This window comes from Sardina pilchardus, chromosome 22 (genome assembly GCF_963854185.1).
Source record: "Sardina pilchardus chromosome 22, fSarPil1.1, whole genome shotgun sequence".
Lineage (NCBI taxonomy): Eukaryota > Metazoa > Chordata > Actinopteri > Clupeiformes > Clupeidae > Sardina > Sardina pilchardus.
Window position 1 is genome coordinate 18,732,973 of NC_085015.1, and position 22,965 is coordinate 18,755,937.

General features: G+C 45.0%; 1 protein-coding gene and 1 long non-coding RNA gene across 2 annotated transcripts; both read left to right on the forward strand.

Annotated features, from left to right (window-relative positions):
- The first annotated feature begins 23 nt into the window (after positions 1 to 23).
- Positions 24 to 9,002, forward strand: LOC134070726 (uncharacterized). The gene is made up of 5 exons (XR_009936968.1): positions 24 to 107; positions 464 to 612; positions 6,018 to 6,162; positions 8,067 to 8,171; positions 8,650 to 9,002. It is a non-coding gene; the product is annotated as an uncharacterized LOC134070726 (long non-coding RNA).
- A 959-nt stretch (positions 9,003 to 9,961) lies between these two features.
- Positions 9,962 to 22,965, forward strand: brsk1a (BR serine/threonine kinase 1a). The gene is made up of 19 exons (XM_062526578.1): positions 9,962 to 10,748; positions 10,926 to 11,020; positions 11,336 to 11,421; positions 11,620 to 11,760; positions 11,952 to 12,068; positions 12,502 to 12,535; positions 12,716 to 12,784; positions 13,522 to 13,668; positions 14,677 to 14,708; positions 14,968 to 15,135; positions 16,015 to 16,112; positions 16,567 to 16,717; positions 17,359 to 17,419; positions 18,577 to 18,859; positions 20,093 to 20,141; positions 20,444 to 20,567; positions 21,117 to 21,336; positions 21,609 to 21,698; positions 21,985 to 22,965. The coding sequence occupies exons 1-19, from the start codon at positions 10,661 to 10,663 to the stop codon at positions 22,164 to 22,166; spliced, it is 2,235 nt and encodes a 744-aa protein (XP_062382562.1). The 5' UTR covers positions 9,962 to 10,660; the 3' UTR covers positions 22,167 to 22,965.

Consider the following 22,965-nt stretch of genomic DNA (forward strand, 5'->3'; position numbering starts at 1 on the left):
CTCACTCAACAAGCTCAGCCGACAGAAATTCCCAGAATACATCTCACCCTGTATTCAACATTTATGTCCAAACTAACGATGGACAAGGGAAAGAGTGGGGGCAATATGTGAGTAAATGCACACGGCTTGCTTTCAATGTTTCACGGGGGAACATGAGAGACCATTTGACGAGATAAGAAATGTTAAACCATGGTAACAAACATATTGTTTTTTTCCTGTAAAATGTAGAGCAAAAGGAAGAAAGCATGGGGTTTTTTTAAATATAAAATTAAATAAAATAAAATAAAAGTTTAATAGAATGCCATATCAATTATTGTATTTCGATTCTGTGCCATCCTCTCGTAAAATTCTTGAAATAACTGATGATTGCGCATGCTGTTGTTGTGTTAGCTGAATGTGAAAACGATGTTCATTTCATGGCATAATTTGATGTGTGACTGATGTCTTGCACAATCTGGTACAGTATGTCCATTACAGAATCAAAAATGTCTCCCAACTGCCCTCTGGTGGCGACAAGAGGAACAGTTACCAAATAGCTGTTGCTATGAGGTCCCTAAGCATCCGTGCAAGCGCTTCAACTTCAACTGGCTATGTGGAGCACCCAAGCCAAAGGTTACATGCTTTTTATTACTGTTGTCTGGTCTTATCTTCTACGGTAAAGATATGGGTAGTGAATTATACTGTTGAAAGAAGAAATCAGGCCTAAACTTCACTTCAAACGTGTTTTCAAACAAGTGGGAGACCCCATTTTAAAACTCATGTCTATAGGCCTACACATGTGGATATGGTACAATATTCAGAACAATAGTACTGAATCACCAATCTACATTAATCTAAGTCATTGGCTAATGTAGGTTGTCATTATTCTTCTTGAATCACCCATGCATCTCAATCATACACCAAATTACACAGTTCTTTATCAAGAAATGTAGGCTAAAGCTATCATCTATCAGTTAGAATAGGATTAAAATTCATGCCTACTGAATACAGTGGATTATAGCCTAGACTAGACACCTTAACCACTCGATCACCACTATTACCTATATGATTTTACACGTCAAGAGTGGTGCTTTATCTTCTCAGTCAAACGTGAGCAGTAAGACTGCCGTGAGTTGACAGACGGAATGGTACAGTTTTGCAGATTCTAGGGGGGAAATATTGCCACCCAGTGTTTTTGTGCAGAAGTGCATTCTATGCACACTGTAGTAGGCTTGTTAATATCCTATCCTCAGTTCAAACCACATAAATTGATCTAATCTAATCTATTCTCATAAACTATGTAGGCTAGGCTGCCAACAAATATTCGGAATTCAGACCATATAAACTGATAAGTCTAATAAACTATATAGTCTCCCAACAAATAATGTCAGTAAGGTCACTAAATGTGTCAAGTAGGCCTATATGTACAATGCCAATAGGTATTAGCATGTATACTGTACCAGTGTACTAGGCCTATACGTGACTGTTATCCTAAAATGGTAGGGAGAGGTTTTATTGGAGATGTTGCATCTTAAAATTATACAAGAATCTGGATGTCATCTGATCCATGCAGTGAGTGGAGGGGAGACCAACCATGGAAACACCACCTTATTTTCAATAACACTATCACAGCAGTGGAATAATCCGGTATCTTATGGCAAAGGTTAGTACATTTTGGTTGTCTCCTACAGTATGTCTGCCACTACAGCCTGCACCTCTGGTGCTGGGCCCTAGCAGGAGTTATTCAGTGGTGGAGATGTAATGTGAAGTTTCTCCAATAAAATACAAATGATAAACACTATACAGTACCACCAAAACATTATAACGGTATTATGCATATTTACACTGTTTCCATTCATTATATTAATACATTTTTATTCAACACACCTTACACTATACTTACTGTCGTTGAAAAGTGGTTAGAGTTCAGGTTCTGTGTGTCCCTGTGCTTAAGCTATTCAACAGTGGCAGCCACCTTCACCTCCACACAGTTCTTTCCCGTGACTCAGCTGCACGGACACAAAGGGTCTCCGCCACAGCTCACAGCGTGATGATTTTGATCTCGGCTCACTCGTCGGGTCTCCTGCCGTCTCGTCTCACTCAGTTCAGTTGCGCCGTCGCTCGCTCCTCGTCTGGTGCTGCTGCCAGATTGTCTCAGCAGCTCCGCTTCTGCTGGGACCAAAGTCTGGGAGTTTGCCACTGACGAGAGCCCGAGAATGGTCTTATAGTTTTCAGTGAGTCAGCAAATTATGATGAGTGATTGATCCATTTCATCTAAATATCAGGAAGCCTTTTTGTAATTGGGCCTAACCCAGGATATGCAATGTTGTCATAGCGCCAAAATAATTGAGCCCAGAGATTTGTTTTAAACTATCATATTGTTACAATATATTTAAGCAATAAGCCCCGAGAGGCCGTGGGTTATACTGTATAATCGAACAGTTAAGGGGCGTTGTTAGGCACGACGCGAAGCGGAGTGCCTAAAACCCCCTTAGCTGTTCGATTATACAGTATAACCCACGGACTCGAGTGGCTTATTGCTTTTCTAAAACGGTTACTACGTCGATCTGGCAAGATTTCATGAAACGAAGGCACAGCAACGACAATGTAACGATGTATCCATAGATAATCTTTCTTCCGCCAAGAAATATATTCCCTCTTTATGAATGGTTGCCATGCAACAACAAGACGCAGCCACTGCTAGTTTTGTGCTAGCGCATTACTATAGAACGAAATGCGGTCAAGGTGTGAGTTTATCATGATATTTACAACGGCATCGAACGCGATTCAGCCAATCACAATCAAGGACCGGAACTATCCGTTTTAGAAGTAAGGGATAACGGCCGACGAGGTGACCGGTTCGATGGAAATAATGGCTAGGTGGAGGTCTAGAACTCCGGCGACGTGCGAAGCACGGAGACGGAGTTACCTCCGCCGTGCCATTATTTCCATCGAACCGGTCGACCTCGAAGGCCGTTATCCCGCTTATCTCCCGTTAGTATTCATCACATGTATATTTAGAACATAGTTTTATTCCCCCGTTGCGTCCGTTAACATCGCTAAAACTGTCTTGACTGTGGGACTACTTTCCGCCACATATCAACTTTCTACTTGCAGGACAAAACTGCCGTTACTAGTTCTAAATGGATGGTTGCTATGGCCAAAAGCCAGTCGTTAGTTCTAAATGGCTGGTTGCTACGGCCAAAAGCCAGTCGTTAGTTCTATCTCTCCCGTTGTCAAGCGGGCATATCCCAGGATTCTGATTAACTTTAACTTTGAAAGATCGCTACTTTTATAGCCTAAATGGCATCCAACTAGCTACAATCCACCTCCGTCATATGCTACAATGTTACTATGGTTCTGCACGTCTGTATTTCAGCTTGGATGCAACGTGACAGTTCATTTAAACTTCGCAACGAGTTTGGCGAATTAATATTCAAGTGTGATACGGGAACTACTTCAAAGGTAGCAGGTTATACGAAGTTAATGGCCACCCCAGCAGCCAATCAGAGAAGAGAATTCCATTGTTGAGGGAGATAACTTGAAATAATCATGTTGGATTTTTTTGTCTTTAGGTAATCAAACACAGTAGTTACAGATCTGTTATAACCTGCCTAAAGAGATATGCCTGCAACTGATGTTAAAATCGTTTTTGTATACCTTCTGTTCTAGGGTCTTGTCATTCGTGATATAGTGCGCAGCTGCATGAGGATCAAAGCCATCCATACATTTCATAGGGTCATTTGGTAATCCCCTGTGAGCTTCCTATTGAATTACTGTTGGCTTGGGCGTGTTACTTGCTCAACCAGTTTACCAACAAGACACCCTCTGTGTCTTGAAAAAGGACCTCTGCATGCAAGAGGTTAAACCTGCATGGTTGAATGCCCCCAAAGCACTAACCAACTCTGTTTCGACACCTTTATATATTTAGGATGAGTGAAACACTGTTATTATGCTGGTGAGCAGTTACAAAGAAGGTGTTCTGTTTTTCATTTCAATTCATGAAACAGTTCTGTTTAAAAGAAGAACTCTCAGTGCCAGCATTTTGACAGGCAAAAGAGCAGTGCGCGATTTTAATCGGTGTGCTTTTGAAGAAGAATTGCTCGGAGTTAGCGCTGTTGATCCAGGCTCCCAAAGGCCAGGGCTGTCGACAGCGCACCAAGCAGCCACTGAGAAAATGAGCAGAAAATTGCAAACACTTGCCAGTGAAAAAAAAAGAAAAAAATAAGGAGAGAGGGTCTTATTACAGCTGGTTTGACCATTCAGCGCTCTCACCCAGAGACAGCTGGAGCCACGAAGAATGACAGGGGGAATGAGGGATGAGAGAAGAGAGAGAAAAGGTCATTGCAGAGAGAGAGAGAGAGAGAGAGAGAATTAGAATAGAAAGCCAGGCATGTATAGGTGTGTGCCTTTATCAGTGTTGGGGAGTAACGCATTACATGTAATTGAGTTACGTAATTTAATTACAAAATAAATGTAACAGTAATATATTACAGTTACTGTAGAAAAGTTTGTAATTCAATTACAGGTACTTTTGAAATTTTTCAAAATTACAATTTGAATTACATCTCAATATTGTCAGCAAAACCTTGCAAAGAATATTGTATGTAAAAAGAACTGTTTCCCTCCACAGCCATAGTTTGATACGGGACCTTCTGATAGGCTCTATCAGGTCTACAGCGCCATCAGCGTTGGCCTACATGCCTGCCTGTAAACGTGTTATGATTATCATTATATTATCCTCACAAAAAAATGTGATGCTAATTCATGTATTGAATGCCCTTGCTGCCTTGTGCACTTGTACAGAACTGCTCGGCAGCCTGTAGACCAAGGCCGAAATCTTCGCATGGATTTGGGGACTACATATATCATAAAAAAATTGGAAAAGTAATCAAAAGTAATCAAAAGTAATTAGTTACGTTACTCAGAAAAAGTAATTCAAATAGTTACACTAATATTACACTTTAAACAGGGTAACTTGTAACTGTAACACATTACATTTCTAAAGTAACCTTCCCAACACTGGCCTTTATGTGTGTGCGTGTGTGTGTATATACAGTATGATTGCCTGCGTGCAGGTCTCCATATGTGCATGTGTTCAGGGGCAGGATGCCAAAAAGAACCTAAACTTCATTTTTTTATATAAATCCCTGCATTATGCAACCCTCATGCCAGTTCAGTTTTATGCAGCGGAAGATTACACGGGATTACACGCAAATCCCATTCAGCATCCTCAACGTGTGCCGTCCGACCCGTCACCGCTGCCACAAGAATAAAATGATTTCTGAGCTTTGCAAGAGCATCATTCTGAGCACCCTGTGCTGTGCTGCACCGGGCAAACCTTTGCCATGACAGTCAGAATGATAAACTAGGCTACCTTGCATCTTGAGCATTGGACATCTGTAGATGTCCAAATCACCTCGCCTTGTGTGGAACAACAGCGACAGAGAGAGAGAGAGAGAGAGAGAGAGTGAGTGTGTGTGTGTGTGTTGTAAGCAAAACGGATCCTACAGCAGACACCCGCCGTGTGTCAGGAGGTGTCTAGCTCAACATGAAAACATTTGTGTCTTGTTTGACAGTCTCAACCCCCCCCCCCCCCCCCCCCCCCCCCCCCCCCCCCCACACACACACACACACACTCACACACACATTCACAGCATGCATATGCTTCCCGCTGCCATGCCTGACTCAACAAGTATTGTGCAGACATGCAGATTGCACATGTGCCACTTGCCATGATGCCACCACTACACAGATATGGCAGTGTAATGCAACAGACATTTCTGGTCTTCCACTGTAAATGAAACGTGCTCCTCAACTCAACTCAACTCATCTCAACTTGTCCTCAAATTATCCCCCCCCCTCTCTCTCTATCTCTCTCACGCTCTCTGTCTCTCTTCCCTCCTCTCTCTCTCTTTCTCTCCTGCGCGCCCTTTTTGTCCTCTCCTGCTCCTACTCCTCCCTCTTGCCCAACCCGGGCCCCCTCCCCCTCCCCCCTCCATCTTCTTGCCACTCATACAAAAACTCCTGCCCCTTAGTCCTCAGAGGCCACTCGACTTAGTCCAACAGACACGCCGTCCCAGCCACACTCCCCTCACTACCCACCACACTACAGGTCAACATGCCCGAGGCGGCCGAAGTCCCAGCCCAGTGCCTGGCTCCCAAAGCAGAGATGGAGAAGTGGTAAGTCATAATTAAGGCACTTTTTACACGTATCCATTTTACACATATCAATTTGAATAATCCAACTAAGTGTAGTAAATCTGAATTCATTCAATGTACATGTGTTGTGTGGTGGAGCTGTAAAGTTACCAGAGGCAAGCGAAACTGTGAAGATGTTAAGTTAAACTTATACAGATGTTCGAGTATGATATATGAATATTCTAACCCTACATCTTTTTGGCCTATTATCATCATTTCATTTTAATAACAGATAAGAAACGTAGTATGAATACAAATCACACTGCACATTTGACTTTCCTTGCATGTTTTTTTTTTAGTAGTTTGTAATGTTTAACATGGACTCCTTTAGTTAATTGAGTTGATTTAGTTGAGCTACAGTAAGCAGAGTGGGAGAGTCCAAGCACGTGGCCGCCCGGGGGCTGTGAAAAGTACAAACATGATGGTGATGCAGGTGGAAAAATACTGCAGCCATAGCCACAATGTTGTGAGCACAATCTTGTTTAGCACCATCACCAAGACAAAGTAAAGCATACTGTGAAATGCTTGTGCAATGCTATTACTTAGCCTGTATCAAAGGTCAAATGGAAAAGGTCACACCATCATATGGTGCCTTACTACATAAAAGCTAATTGGTAGTCATTGTTATGATGGTTGAATATAAACAAAAAAATGTGTAATTTGGGAACAAACATTTTGACCAAACTTCTAAGAATCAGGACACGAGTTGTCGTCTAGATTATGCAGAGACCTCTAAAAAGCTGCGTTTAAAGAAGAAGAGAGGATGGTGATTTCTAACCCAAATGAGCGAAAGGCCATTAGAAACAAATTATCGGTGGCATACACATGCCCATATCATTCCAACCTTCTCAGCAGGGTATCTCCAGAGATGTAATCACATCAACAAGATATTTAATCTCAGATGGAGCTGGAAAAAGTTCATTTAATATTGAAGAAACTGTCAATATTAAATATTAGAAGAGCAACCAATGCGTTATTAGAGTAACATTAAGCTCTTATTGACCAGCCCTGATGAACAGGCCATATGTGTGGATGGCATCCAGCATGAGTGCACTTTCCATGTGACAACCAGCTGTGCTGCCATTCCATGCCACGGTGTCTGGGCCACGTATATGCATTCACATATTAATAGCATGCCACCAAAATAGCCCTCACATGTGTAACCTATGGGAGCGGAGGGTGACAAGTGTACCCGATGGGGGGATGTTGCAGTGCAGTTCATGTTTCCTATCCTACAGCAGCCATCATAGTACCGCCTTAACCCCCACCCTCCAGCCGCCCAATGCAGGGTGTTAAGTAGCTACGCGTATGCAGACATGGCGCAGGCGGCTGACCTTACCAGGTTCAGAGGTCAAGCGTGGTCAGATGTGTTACGGCAGATGAGTGACAGCACTGGGCGATACGCACGACAGCGTGCCCGTACACATGCGTGTGCCACATGGTACGAGAGCCGAGACCTTTGTTGACATTTGACAAAGAAATGTGCCTCTCATCTTCAAGTAGCACTTTTAACATGCAAAGGTCAGTTGAGCAGCATTTGTACAGCCACACTGTACGTCCTGCCCTTGCTTGCTTGGCCTGTCCAGTTAACTATAGCGATAAGGATCTGGGATGACTAGGACAGTGGCAAAGCCCTTGAGGTATTAGCGCTGCACAGATCAGCTACTCGAGGGTCTAAAATTAATTGTGCTGAACACTGGAATACTTGAAGCAATAGGTTTGGTCAACATGCCTCCATGCAGGGAACCAATGGCCTCCACCTTTGAACGGCTGGCAGAGTATAGCTTAACTCCTTGGCATTTTGTCAGCCCAACCCACCTCCCCCCAACTTTCCATACCTCGCTCTTGGAAGTCAGATGAGTGACATGATGTATGTTGTTTCCCAGTGTCCAGGGGAAAGGAGCAGAGGCCTGCAAGGACCTTGTAGAAGCCTTCGCGGCATGTGTGAAGAGTGCTTCTTCGTGAGAGAGATCCATGCTTCCACATCACAAGTACGTGGATCTGTGACCGACTCTTTCTCCCCCTCTGATTGTCTGTGATATATTGACTCTTTGTAGTGTTAGTACATAGTTTCTCCAGAACAAGGCTATTTTTTGTCTTGATGGCAACTAACTTGAATTGATTACTAATCATGAGTCATATGAATTATATGGTTATTATTGTATAAACAGCTGTGTTGTATGCTCCATATATAATATTTGTTCAAATTTGTCAAACTCACAATTAGTCGCAACGTTATTGAGTGAAGCACCCACTTACTTCAGGTTTATGTTGCAAAGAATATAAATGACAAAAAGCTAAAATATTATGTACAAGTGAACCTGATATGAAGCATAGTCCATAGCTATTGGACTTAAACAGGCATTTATGCTTTCCAGGAACATTTGGCCCACCAGATCAGCTAGGTTTACATTAAGTTATTGTATTATTGAGATATGTAAATTTAATTTGTCTCCATTTCTCTCACAGGTCCATCATTTTGATTTTTGAGGGGTTGAGTCTACCAATTTCCCAGCATTCCCTGATGCACATTGCACTGGACTAAACCATCTTTGGGACGGGAGTGGGGGTGTTGATCTTCAGGAGGCCATAGCAAGCCCCCTCTTAATCCTGCCATACCATGTTTGTGTCCCTATTACAGTTCATGTACATATGTGCCCCCAAAAAATTGATTTTAAATGTGATATTGTCTGTGTACATGCACTGTACATGTCATTTCATTATGAATTAAGTTTATGCACTGGCAGTAGTGAATGCAATTTCAGAGCTATATGTCTTTTAGTAGGGTGTCTGGTTCTATAATAATAAAAGAACTAAAACAATCTGAACTGTGTCTAAATTAACAGAAGAAGACTATGAGAGAGAAAAAGAGGGAGAGAAAGAAATAGAGAGACTGCTTTAAATGGAGAATTTATGGGGAAATGCATAAACTTGACTTGACAGTTATGCAGCTCAGAGATGGTGCAGATTAACCAACAATTCATGGCAGGTGTTTTGTGCCACGTGCTGGCCGAGATTTAGGCGGCTGAATAGCCATCTACAAAAAAGGAAGCTGAGGTGGACCAACATGGCTCAAGACGATTCAAGAATAATACCACAGAAAAGTGGATTACAGCACGTTTAAGCTCAAATAGAAAGAGGTAAGGCGGAGGAGACCACGGAGGCAAACAGTAAAGCGCATTTAAGAATTCGAGAGGGAGGGGACTGGGATGGAGAGGGAGTGGGACCCGGATGCTGATGCGAATGAGGAGAAGGAAGAGGCGAGAGAAAACAACGATTTACTGGAAGGGGGAATAATAAAACGAAGAAGTGTTTTTCTTTTTCATGCACGCCTTTTTACATCTTGTGGGAATCTAGTCAAGTGATATCAAAGGACCTATTGCCCATATCTGCAGAAGACAAAGCTCCATGAATGAAATCAGACCCGGCGAAGGAGGACACGGCAAAGGCGAGAGCGAGGGAAGATGCTGTGATACGCTCGTAGGGAGGGTTAGAGCGAAAGGGAGGGGGAGGGTGCATCGCTAAAGATGGTTGTTTTGCCAGAAACAAACGTATCCCCCGATAAATCCTATATAATGAGCCATGGTGGAAAAGCATGTACTGTAGTACAAGAACGAAACTTTATCGTTGCTATATTTTGACATATCTTTGAAAAAATGATTACAGATGTATAAGCGAGGTCAGTTAGAGAGGATGTGGGGAGGACTTGTTTGTTTAACATAAAGGGTAGCATGCTGGGTCCTCACCTGTAATATAGGCCTAGCACCGGGTGCATATTTGACTTAAATATCCCTGAACCTATATCGAATCGTCCATATTACTGTTGTAGTTCTCCGGGTGAGAGGAAGTGAGTGGAACCACGCTGATAAAATAGATACAATTGTGGCAAGAAAAGTCAGTGGATAAATCGTCCTGGAACGTTTGCGTATTCGAAGCATTACGCGTATAGTTGTCATAACTTACATGGCCTTGCAACTCGCTTTGCTTAGATTTCTTGTAGATATGTATATGGCATTAGAATTGACTGAGAGAACGAGATAAATGGTCTGCTTTGACATCATCGATATACGACTCAGCCATTAGCCTACTAGCTCTATCTGTAGCCTTTTTCTGTGTGTCATTATTTTCCAACGCATGGCATTAGCAAAGCTTACATTATCCACCATGTCACGATTGCATATCCGGACCCTATTCTGTCAGATAGATATAATAAAACAGTTGCTCTCGTAGACGAACCGCACCTGTAATATTTAGACTGTTTCCCATCAAACTGCACGACGTAGGCTAACGAATAAGGCCCAGAGTAGTCAGATGTCATCCAACACAACCGAGCCGAAATCACCTGCCATCTGACATACCCCAGACTACCTAGGCACCTTCCCGACACTGGGACAGGCCGTTCATGACAGACCGTTCCTTGCAGCAACGTGGTGAAGTTGAGTACTAATCACAGTAGTTGTAATCCGCCGCACAGGTCATTATGTCGAGTAAGGAAATGTCGGTAACCCAGTCTGCTCAGTATGTTGGCCCCTATAGACTGGAGAAGACCCTGGGAAAGGGACAGACAGGTATGATATAATCTTTTGTATCCATGCATGTCACTAGGCCATTAGATCAGACATATTGCAATATTTGCCTTAAGAATGTTTTTAAAATGTGTGTGTGTGTGTGTGTGTGTGTGTGTGTGTGTGTGTGTGTGTGTGTGTGTCTTCCTGCATACATGGTCACCTGTGTGGCGAGAATAGGTCTGGTTAAACTTGGAGTCCACTGCATAACTGGACAGAAGGTTGCCATTAAAATAGTCAACCGAGAGAAGCTCTCTGAGTCAGTGTTAATGAAGGTAGGAAAATAAGCAGTTTCTGTTGTATACCGCTACTTCCTGGGCATCATAATTTTGCCATTTGTGTGATACCTTTTAACCACCTGCACCTGATTTGTTGACACCTTGCAGTTGATACTAACATTGTTAGTGTGCTCTGTTAACTGAGTATTGGTAATGATAACACTTCAGGCACAATAATGAGTAACTCATATGGCTAAATGTCAATAAAAATATAGCAATACTCACAAGATTGCTGCATAAAACGGTATGAATTTCTATACTTTTTGCTTCCTCTTAACTCTCACCTCTCTCTATCTCTCTCTGTGTGCATAGGTGGAGAGAGAAATTGCCATACTGAAGCTGATAGAGCATCCGCATGTGTTGAAACTGCATGATGTTTATGAGAATAACAAATATTTGTGAGTCCTTTAATATTCACTATGTCCCTGTCTGTCTGTCTGTCTGTCAGTCTGTCAGTCTATCTAGACAATCTATCTATCTAGCTATCTGTCAGTCGGTCAGCCTTTTTGTCTGTTTTTCAATCTATCGGTCAGTTACTTGATCTGTCTGTGCATTGTCACTCTCTGTCTCATTTGAGTATGTCCTCTGTTGCTCAGATATCTGGTGCTGGAGCATGTGTCAGGTGGGGAGCTATTTGACTATTTGGTGAAGAAAGGACGACTGACACCTAAAGAAGCCAGAAAGTTCTTCAGACAAATCATCTCGGCCCTGGACTTCTGCCACAGCCACTCTATTTGGTGAGGAGCGGAGATATCTTTGGGGTCCTATATGTCATAAAAAAATCATGTAGCAGACAGACAGAGTGCTGTACATTCTCTGGGTAATACGATAGGTTTGATGTGTATGGGTATGACAGTGTTCTGGCTCTGTGCTCTGTTTGTTTGTGATGTGTCAATTATGAAATGATTGGTTCGATCTCTTTATTCAGCCACCGGGACTTGAAGCCAGAGAATCTGTTGCTGGATGAGAAGAACAATATCAGGATCGCTGACTTTGGCATGGCCTCACTGCAGGTGGGGGACAGTCTGCTGGAGACAAGCTGTGGGTAAGTTTTCTCTGTGTGTGTGTGTGTGTGTGTGTGTCTGTGTCTGTGTCTGTGTCTGTGTCTGTGTGTGTCTGTGTGTGTCTGTGTGTGTCTGTGTGTGTGTGTGTGTGTGTGTGTGTGTGTGTGTGTGGGTTTGTGTTTGTGTTTGTATCTGTGTCTGAGTCTGTGTGTGTGTGTGTGTATTTGTCTGTGGTGTGTGTGACCGAAAAGAAGCGAGTCTCACTTCTGTTTTTCTCTGTGAATAATGTGTCTGCGTAAGTGTGCGTGGGTGGGTGTATGGCCATATGTATCGGTGAGTATTTTTGTGTTTGAAGAGAAGCACTGGCGAGACAAAAGAGAGTTCCATTCCAGAGTGGACTGACAAGCACTTGGGGAATGGGCGTAATTCAGCCGCCTGCCCATTACCATACTTACATGTTTTAATCTCTTGCAGCTCCCCACACTATGCCTGTCCGGAGGTTATAAGGGTAGGTCTCTTTGTTCTGTGCGTAATTAGATGACACAATTCAATCCCACTCTTTTTTTGACTTGGTCGTGCCCCGCTCAGGCAGCGATTTGTTCTGCTCGTCGGCGGGGGCGACGGGGGGGACGGGGGGATGATGTGTTTTTTTTTCTTTTTTGCTGACCGTTGCTTTATCCCGTCTCAGGGCGAGAAGTACGACGGTCGTCGGGCAGACGTGTGGAGCTGCGGGGTCATCCTCTTCGCTCTGCTCGTGGTGAGGAGAAACTTTAAGCCCTCTCTTTGTCGTCAAACCAAGCTGACACTCGAATGGAATGTGTACAGGAAGCTGTGATCTTTGCTAAAATCATGCCAAAACTTTTGTCCTGTGCAGGATGTAATAAAACAAAAAGTATTTGTGGCATTACAATGGCATAACTCACTAACTAACTTACAATTCTCATTTTGATGACATTCTAAAAATGTTCTTAAAATTAAATTAAAGGCCCCGGCAGTGGCGCAACTGGCTGGGGCACCTGCACTGTACGCTGGCGACCCGGGTTCGATTCCCGCCCCGTGGTCCTTTCCAGATCTCACCCCGACTCTCTCTCCCACTCACTTCCTGTCATTCTCTCTACTGTCCTGTCCAAATAAAGGCATAAAAAGCCCTTAAAAAATAAATAAATTAATTAAAGCAGTGACATTTAGCAACCACTGCCCTGATGCAATGTAACACAAACATGCAACGTCATCATTCCCGACAGACCATATGTTCCTAATTTAGTGCATAACAGTGGGTCTGCCCCTGCAGTTGACCTTAGTGTTTTACTGTGCATGTGATTTTCATACAGGTAATCACCGCTCTCTTTCCTCTACCTCTGCCCCTTCACCTCTCTTTCCTTTCTTCTCACTATCCCTCCCTCCCTCTCTCTCTCTCTCTCTCTCTCTCTCTCTCTCTCTCTCTCTCTCTCTCCCTCCCTCTCTCTGACCTCTTACATGTGTGTGCTTGTGTAGGGCGCGCTACCCTTCGACCATGACAACTTGCGGCAGCTGCTGGAGAAGGTGAAGAGCGGGGTGTTCCACATGCCGCACTTCATTCCGCCCGACTGCCAGGCTCTGCTGCGGGGCATGATCGAGGTCGACCCCGAGAAGAGGCTCACGGTGAGGGTCTCCGTCTTCCGCGCCCCAACGTTACGCGCGTCTGCCGTCTAGGCAACAGGAACGCGTTCCCCCGGAAAGTGTTGTTAAACAACTATCGTTGTGAACCAAAAGGGAGAGAGAGAGAGTCTCTCTCTCTCTCATCAACACTTTCACCTTTGGGAAACGCAGGCTATTATTTTACAGATTATTTTATTAATTTACATAATTTAGTCATATGCAAAGAGGCATTTATGTAAACGCTAGCATTTTAGCATCCATCCCCACACTGTACTGGTGCAAATCTAGAGTCATTTCTCTATACTGTAATGTATATTGAAAGCGTATTCCCATTCAGCTGATGCAAAGCAGTGGATGGTCATGGTTCTAAAACGTTATTCCCCCAGTCGTGCTACATAAGCGCACATATTTGAGGCCATTGGCTGCAGTTTGCTGTAGTCAGTTTGGCTATGACCTGGTTTCTCAGAGAGTCCTAGACTCAGCACCAGGTCCACGCCTGCTTTGCTCAGTGTTGCAGAATACCAGTGCAGAGCTTTTGCAGTTTGAGTCACTGTTTTTCCTGTCCGATTCCGTGAGCTTCATTTCCAAACCGAGCACCATAGGTCTACTCAAATGCATTCTACTATAAGAATATGTAGCCTGTACGTGTTATTACTCTACCTAGATCCTTGATTTTCCGATTTTCAAAGGGGACATCGATAGTGTTTTAAAATCCAAAAAGGTTTGCGTTTTGATACTACAGTTATTTAATCCCCATGACCCTAAATAACTAGCTAGTCGTTATTATGTTATTATAGCGTGTATTCATCATTAGTATCATCATTAACTGTTGCAGACTGGCACACAATGTCAAATAGCTGAAATTGGGATCCACTGATACTGTTATATATTGATATGCACTATGCACAGGTATATTGTACCTCTATGGCCACTGTCCACAGACTGACACATAGCTCCATCTGCTGCTGAGTTAGACACATTGCTAATCACTTTGCCTCTCTGCTTTTACAGTTAGAGGCCATAGAGAAGCACTCCTGGTATCAGTAAGTGGATATACAATTGTTTTTTCATTATATTTATTGCACACCCCTTTCTCACTATTAATCGATTGTAATTTTGGGGTCTCTCTGCTTATGTTTTTGTGCTTATGTCCGTTATGTTTGTGTGTGTATTTTCATAACGTGTGTATCTGTGTCATTATTGTGTGTACTGTATGTGTATGTGATTGTCCAAACTTATGTGCTTGGGTGTCTGACTGTGCTTCTGTGTGTGTGTGTGTGTGTGTGTGTGTTGTTCATCCAGAGCGGGTCGTAACGAGCCTCCCTGTCCAGAGCTGCCGGCCCCGAGGCGAGTGTGTGTGCGCCGGATCGTGTCTCTGACCGAGCTGGACCCAGACGTGCTGGAGAGTATGTACTCACTGGGCTGCTTCAGGGACCGCAACAAGCTCACCAGGGACCTGCAGTGTGAAGAGTGAGTGACCCCTGGCCCTCCATCACACTCCCATCTGTCTTCTCTCTCTCTCTCTCTCTCTCTCTCTCTCTCTCTCTCTCTTTCTTTCTCTCTCTCTCTCTCTTTCTCTCAGTTGCTTTTCTCCTTGAGTCCTCCTCAGTGATGTCTTTGTCTGACTCTCTACTGTCTTTGTGTCTCACCCTCGACGTCTAACATTGATGTATCAAGAGAGAGAAACTTCTCTTTCTCTTTTTTACTTTTTAAGTCCTTCAGTGAAGTCTTTGTCTGACTGTCTGTCTCTGTGTCTCACCCGCCACATCTAACATTGTATCATGTATCAAGATTGAGGAACTTCTCTCTCTCCCCCCCTCTCTCTCTCTCTCTCTCTCTCCATCTCACCCTCTACATCTAACATTGATGTATCAAGATTGAGAAACTTCTCTCCCTCTCTCCTTTCTCTCTCTCTCTCTCTCTCTCTCTCTCTCTCTCTCTCTCTCTCATTCTCCTTCCAGTCCTTGCATGTTCTGGCACTCTCTTTTTGACATGCTAGGGGTGAATAACTTCTGAGTCATCTGTATATCAATCCAGGCTGTCAGACTTATTCTCAGACTGGATCTTTAATACAGATATGTTTCATACCATTTTAATAGCAATCCTTTGCTGTATTGTGCATACTGTACATTTTATAGTTTGAAAATATCTAATATTGTATTTTGGTTTTGATGAAGGCTTACAAACAATAAAGTAGTGTCCAAAATGTGGGATATTAAACACTATGAAGGTATATTGTCACACTAGAAAGTATTTATTCTGTTTTGTTGTCAAAAACAACTGTACCTTCATATATATCCTCATAAGCCTTTATGTATACAGAAAACTGTCCGTTTTGCCCCATTTCAGAGAGAACCAAGAGAAGATGATCTACTACCTGCTGCTGGACCGTAAGGAGCGCTACCCGAGCTATGAAGATGAGGATCTGCCCCCCAGGAATGATGTTGGTGAGTCTCAGTGATATGATCAATTATCCAGTTTTCCACATGTGTGCGCTGCATTAGCAGATGTTGTTTAAATCTGCAATCTGCAGCTGTGTGCTTTGTGTAGTGTGTGTGTGTGTTGTGTGTCGTCCCATGAATTTGGTGAAGCGTTGTGTACGTAATTTGTATGTGTGTGTGTGCATATCACTGATCACTGTGGTGTGTCGCTGTGTGTGTGTGTGTGTGTGTGTGTGTGTGTATCGCTGTGGTGTGTGTGTGTGTGTGTGTGTGTGTGTGTGTGTGTGTGTGTGTGTGTTTGACTGTGGTTTGTGTGTGTGTGTATCACTGTGGTGTGTGTGTGTGTGTGTGTGTGTGTGTACGCGCGTGTGTGTGTGTGTGTGTGTGTGTGTGTGTGTGTGTGTGTGTGTGTATGTGTGTGTGTGCGTATGTGCGCGCGTGTGTGTGTCCCCTCCGTCAGACCCGCCGCGTAAGCGAGTGGACTCGCCCATGCTGACGCGCAGTGGCCGCTGCCGGCCGGAGAGGAAGAGCCTGGAGGTGCTGAGCGTGACAGAGCAGGGCTCGCCCACACCCCCGCGCAGGGCCCTGGACACGTCCGCACACAGCCAGAGGTGGTGTGCACACACCAACACACACACACACACACACACACACACACACAAATACACACATACACATACTCTCTCACTCTCTCTCACACACACAGAGTTATACAGTTATACACTCACACACACACACCGGAAAATACATACCCAAATGTGTACACATTCACACAGTCTCTTTCTCTGACACACACACACACACACACACACACACACACACACACACACATGCACACAAGGCATACGTGCGTACTTGAACTGCACACTTCCACTGAAACAAAAACTCATCTTGACAGTAAGTGCAAGTGCGGACAGAGTAGGATCACCTCAGGCAATGCACACATACTGTACCACACACATGCTAATGCTTATGGGCGCTAACACGTGCACAACGTACTCATATACGCATTAATAATGCATGCCATCTTGTTATTATGAAGATGATAAATACACACACACACACATACATACGCACACATACACACACACACACACAAACAAACACATGCACAAACACACATAAACACGCACGCGCACACACACACACACACACACACACACACACACACGGTATGAGCAATCATAGTTCTGCACTGCCAGCTCAGTCATGCATGTTTGATGCAGGGTCTCTTGTTGTGTCTTGTGTGTAGGTCTCGTTCCGTCAGTGGAGCGTCCACTGGTCTGTCCTCCAGTCCGCTGAGTAGCCCCAGGGTGAGAAACCTGTTGTCCATTTTCCATTTTCTTTTTTCCTCTCTTAATATCAATTTAGTTTCACAACACTTCAATGAACATGATTATGTTTCTCTGTAATGAAATGCTAGAGTTCAATGAGTTTTTCCATAAACTTGATTAGTGGTTTTTGCTTGTGCACTGAAAAAGAAAATGTACTGCACTACTTGCGATGCTGTCATCATAAAAACGTTCACACGTTCTCTCCTTGAGGAACTCATGACACCAGAGCACCCTCCCTCCAAATATCACATGACATGTCATTGAGTGATCACTCTGTGCAAGTTTTTTGTTTTTATTGAGAAACACCAGAAAAAAACCCTCTTGTCCACCCTTAGCTTTTTTTAATCACGCTAACACGCTAGCCCTGCCCTAGTCACTTGCCTCACTGTCACAAACACACGGCCATCCATGACTTCTTTTTTTCATGTCACTCTTGCCGTTTCATAACCCATTACCATTGCTTTCTCTTTCTTTCCATCTTTCACTCCTCCTCCTCCTCCTTCACTCCTTTGCCACACTTTCCTCCCCCCTTCATTTCCTCTCCATCTCACTCTGCCTCCACCCAAATACCCTCACCATCCCCCCACCCACCCCAACCCCCAACACCCCCGCAGAGCCCTGTCTTCACCTTTAGCCAATCCGAAGTCGGCACGACCACCAAGACAGGAATTGGAGGCGGAGGAAGTGGAGGCGGTTGTGGTGGTGTTGGGGGCAGTGGTGGTGGCGGCGGTAGCAGTAGTAGTATCGGTGCTAGTGGCGGCACCAGTGGCGGTAGCGGTGGCGGCGGCGGCGGCATAGCCGGAAGCAGCAGCAGCAGCAGCAGCACCACGCCGCGCCCCGCCCGCGCCCACCACCACCACCACCACCACCATCATCACAACGAGCCCCAAAAAACGCAGACGCTGCCCCCCAAGGCGCCGGCCGAGCAGCGCCCGCACCTGCAGTCCGTCAAGTCGCTGCCGCTGCACAAGCCGCCGCTGTCGGCCGTGTCGGCGTCGTCAGCGGCGTCGTCGGCGGCGGCGTCCCGCTCGCCCTCGCCCTCCCCGCTGCTCTCGCCCCTGCCCCGCTTCCTCTTCTTCCCCTCGCCCTCGGCCGTGCTCAAGTCGGTGACTAAGACCCTGTACCCCCTGTCGCAGGTGACGCCGCAGGGCTCGCCGCTGCCCACCCCGCTGGGCACGCCCGTGCACCACCCCCAGCACCCCCCTCCCACCCCCCCTTCCTCCTCTTCCTCTTCCTCGTCCTCGCGCGCCGAGGGCGGCGGCGGCGGCGTGGGCTCGCTCTCGCTCACGCCGCCCTCCAGCCCAGGAGGGGGCGCCGGCGGCATGGCGGCCAGCAGCTCGGCCCACTGGAGGACCCGGCTCAACTCGTTCAAGAACAACCTGCTGGGCTCGCCCCGGTTCCACCGACGCAAGCTGCAGGGTGAGGCCACTTGACGCTAACACACTGCGTCACGCAGGGACATTTTCCATTTCAATTTCAATTTAATTTCACTTATAGAGCGCCAAAACATTACACACGTCTCATGGTGCTTCACAAAGTGTTAAACATTCAGAGAGAGTCCATGAGTAACAGAGTCGAGGAAAAACTCTGAAATTGGAGACTGACTAGGGCGCAGTCTCATATTCTAAGCCTGGAAGCTTAAAAAAACATCATCGTCAACAGCTGCCTCAAAACGGAAATATGTTCGTAATATATTTTTTGTGTCAATTTAACAATATGTCAGAGGTGCTATTACCGTTTTGAACTCTTACAGCCTCTGAAACTCAATCACTTATCTGCCGGTGTCGGTTAAGTCTGTGAGGGTTAAGGGCTTAGACCTTAGAGGTGAGAAAGAGATGTAGCAATTGAACACTTTTAAACTGGAGTTAACATGCTTTTTTCCCACACATGTAATATGCCTTGTTAGCCTAGAGTGCTTTCTGATATAATAAATGTGCGTGGCATTATTGTATTAATGTGGAGCAGGAGCTGTTTTCAATTTAATTCAATTTGGCTAGTAGTCATTAACTGATGCATTTAACATGAATCATAATTTCAGAAAATGGCAGGATAATAATGAATAGATTTTTGCCAGTGATGTTATAGTCTCTTTTTTAATGAAAAAAGGGAATGAAAGATGACTCAAAACCTTGTTTAATGCCTTTGATTATTATGACACACAAACAAACTGTGTTAAGCATCTGATTGGACATAATGTGCATTTCCGTTAGCCTTTTATCAGCGATGTGCTGTTCGTTTAATTGTCACATTTTCAGATTTTCCCCATCTGGTGTTATTCCTGATGCTTTTTTTCCCCCTGCAGTCTTTCACATTGTTTGTGTTCAGTGTTCCAGATACAGTTCTTGCGGGCGCGCCGACTAATTTTGTCCGGTTTGATTTATGGCCAGAGTGCAGCACTGTCGGCGTGGATTAATAGCGTTCAGCACCAGCTGGCCCGGAGAACTCGAGGGTTCTGCTATTGAATTTGTGTAGCTCCCAATGAACGATGCTGTTTCCGGTTCTGCGATATTTCAATTATATCAACAATTAGTGTCACTTAGCAGGCCAATGTGCCAGGAAGCAGTTTCTGGTGTGCGTGCGGATTGTGGAGCTGTTTTTTGCTGTTGTGTGGCTGTAATAGTGTTGTTATGACGATGTGTGTGTTTGTGACAGTGCCAACCTCGGAGGATATGTCCAGTTTAACACCAGAGTCCAGCCCAGAGTGAGTGGCACACGCGCGCGCGCACACACACACACACACACACACACACACACACACACCATCTCCCATCTCACACATACACTCTCGCAGACAAACACACACTCACACACCCATCTCACCTATCATTTTAGACACACACACACACACACACACACACACACACACACACACACACACACACACACACACACACACACACTCTTACAGACACAAACATATACTCTCGCACACACATATGCCCATTTTACTGATTACATCTTCGGCTTCATGTTGTCGGTTGTTTGTTTGTTTGTGTTTGTCAGGCTGGCAAAGCGGTCATGGTTCGGGAACTTCATCAGCCTGGAGAAGGAAGAGCAGATCTTTGTCGTGATCAGAGACAAACCACTCAGCTCCATCAAGGCTGACATTGTTCATGCATTCCTATCCGTGGGTGCCTCCCTTTATCTTTTATCCTTTTGGTGGGCCTCCCCACTATCTGCCCATGTCTCCCATTATGTTTGCTCTCTCTCTCTCTCTCTCTCTCTCCCTCTCTCTGTCCCTCTCTCTCTCTCTCTCTCTCTGTCTCTCTCTCTCTCACACACACACACACACACACACTCTCTCTCTCTGTCACAAACACACACAAACGCTCTCTGTACCTTATGTGTAGAATGTTTGTCTTCCCCTTCAACATGAGAGTGTTATCAAGATTAGTCCATTCAAATGTTGACTCGTGAGCACAATGGAAAGAATAATTATTCCTTTCTTTCCCCTTTCTCTCCCTGTTTGCCTTTGCCTCTGCCCTTTTGTGCTCTCTCTTCACTCTTTCCAACCCCCTTTCTCTCTCTATCTCTCTCTTCACTCTTTCCAACCCCCTCTCTCTCTATCCCTTTCTCTCTTCTATCTCTCATCACTCATTCATCCACTCTCTTTCTCCTTTTCCTTATTTCCCTCTTTTTCTCTCTCTCTTTCTCTTTCTCTCTCTCTCCACCACAGATTCCCTCTCTCAGCCATAGCGTTATCTCCCAGACCAGTTTCCGGGCAGAGTATAAGACAGCAGGAGGCCCATCTGTCTTCCAGAAGCCTGTGAAGTTCCAGGTGGACATCTCCTTCTCGGAGGGAGAGAGGGAGCGCGAGCGCGACCGGGACAGGGAGCGAGAGCGCGACGGCAAACGGGACCTGGGCATCTATAGTGTCACCTTCACACTCATATCAGGTTTGTGATGCTTTCGATAGCCACCGGCGCAATATCAATTTTTAGCTCAAGTGGTTTGGAGATACTGTTACTGTAGTATATAATGTGTCCAGGCCAAATAAGAAGTAATTGTGTGTGTGTGTGTGTGTGTGTGTGTGTGTGTGTATGTATGTGTGTGTGTGTGTGTGTGTGTGTGTGTGTGTGTGTGTGTGTGTGTGTGTGTGTGTGTGTGTGTGTGTGTGTGTGTGTGTGTGTGTGTGTGTGTGTGTGTGTTTTTGTGGGTGTGTGCACAGGACCCAGCCGAAGGTTTAAGAGGGTTGTTGAGACAATTCAAGCTCAGTTACTCAGCACACATGATCAGCCTTCTGTTCAAGCTCTTGTTGGTAAGTTCCTCATGGACTTCTCCTGTTTTCAATTCTTTATGCATCCATGCACGGACTGTAGCCTATGTATCTAGCTATACACCCAGCCAGACACCATGGCTATACATAGAGTTGCATGACATATTGTGTGCCAATTTCCTATGACTCATGTTCAGATGCGTATACATCCCCCCCCCCCCCCACACACACACACACTCTCACACACACACACACACACACACACACACACACACACACACACACGTACACAGAAGCATACATACGTATTAATCCAATCTGTCCTCAGATGAGAAGAATGGTCGCCCACCTGGCACCCCGACGAGGCAGAACTCGCGTCGGTCAGAAGGAGGAGCCGACCGTTGTGATTGGACAGAGCGAGGAGAGGGCGGGCCTTTGCTCCAGCGCCGAGGATCAGGCAAAGAGAGGACCCGCCTGCTGTCCTCCAACGGGACCCAATCACAGCCCTGAATGAAACCCAATCCACCAATCCAGCAGCATGTATACATATGAGCCACACCTCCAAACCCCAGGAACACACTCTGAAATTCTGTTTGAAAATTGCCCACAGGATGATGGTATCTTTTTTGCTCCTTTTGTTACTGAAAAAGGTGCTCCGCCATGAAAGCAACAAGACCAAATATTGAGAGGAAGTCAGCTGAAAATGTACCCATTTGCCCAACATGAGGACTGAACAAGGCAAAGCTGCCTCAACCAATCAACCCTCCCCCACCCAAGTCATGGGGCTAAATAATGAAGACAAAACAGCCCTGGAAGTAAATGCAAATTCTCTACTTCAATACTGATAGTTTCCGAAAATATCAGAAATATTTACATGCCCCCAACTATGATTCCATACGATGGAATATTTAATTCCTGAAAATGTGGCATAACAGTCAATCAATTGCATTCTTTAACTTTAACCAATCCCACTACCCCCCAACCTCCCACCACCTCCCTCTTTAGTTCAGTCTAGCGAACTGGAGCTGACCAATGTTTCTGGTCATTGACAAATGCACTGAGGCATGTCTGCGGTCATCAGCGACTGCAGAACCCCTCGAAACACATGACTCACCCTCTATGTACGACGCACATCCGAGGTAGCTGCCAGTGCCTGTCCACACAGAGCTTTGGCAGTCTCACATGCAATAAACCTATCAAACCTATAAGCTAAGACAGAGTGAGCCTACACTCCTGAAACTGCAGTCAGAGCCTAGAGTGCATTTGCGGTAACCCTAAACGTCTCCAAAAAAAAAAAAAAAAAAAAACA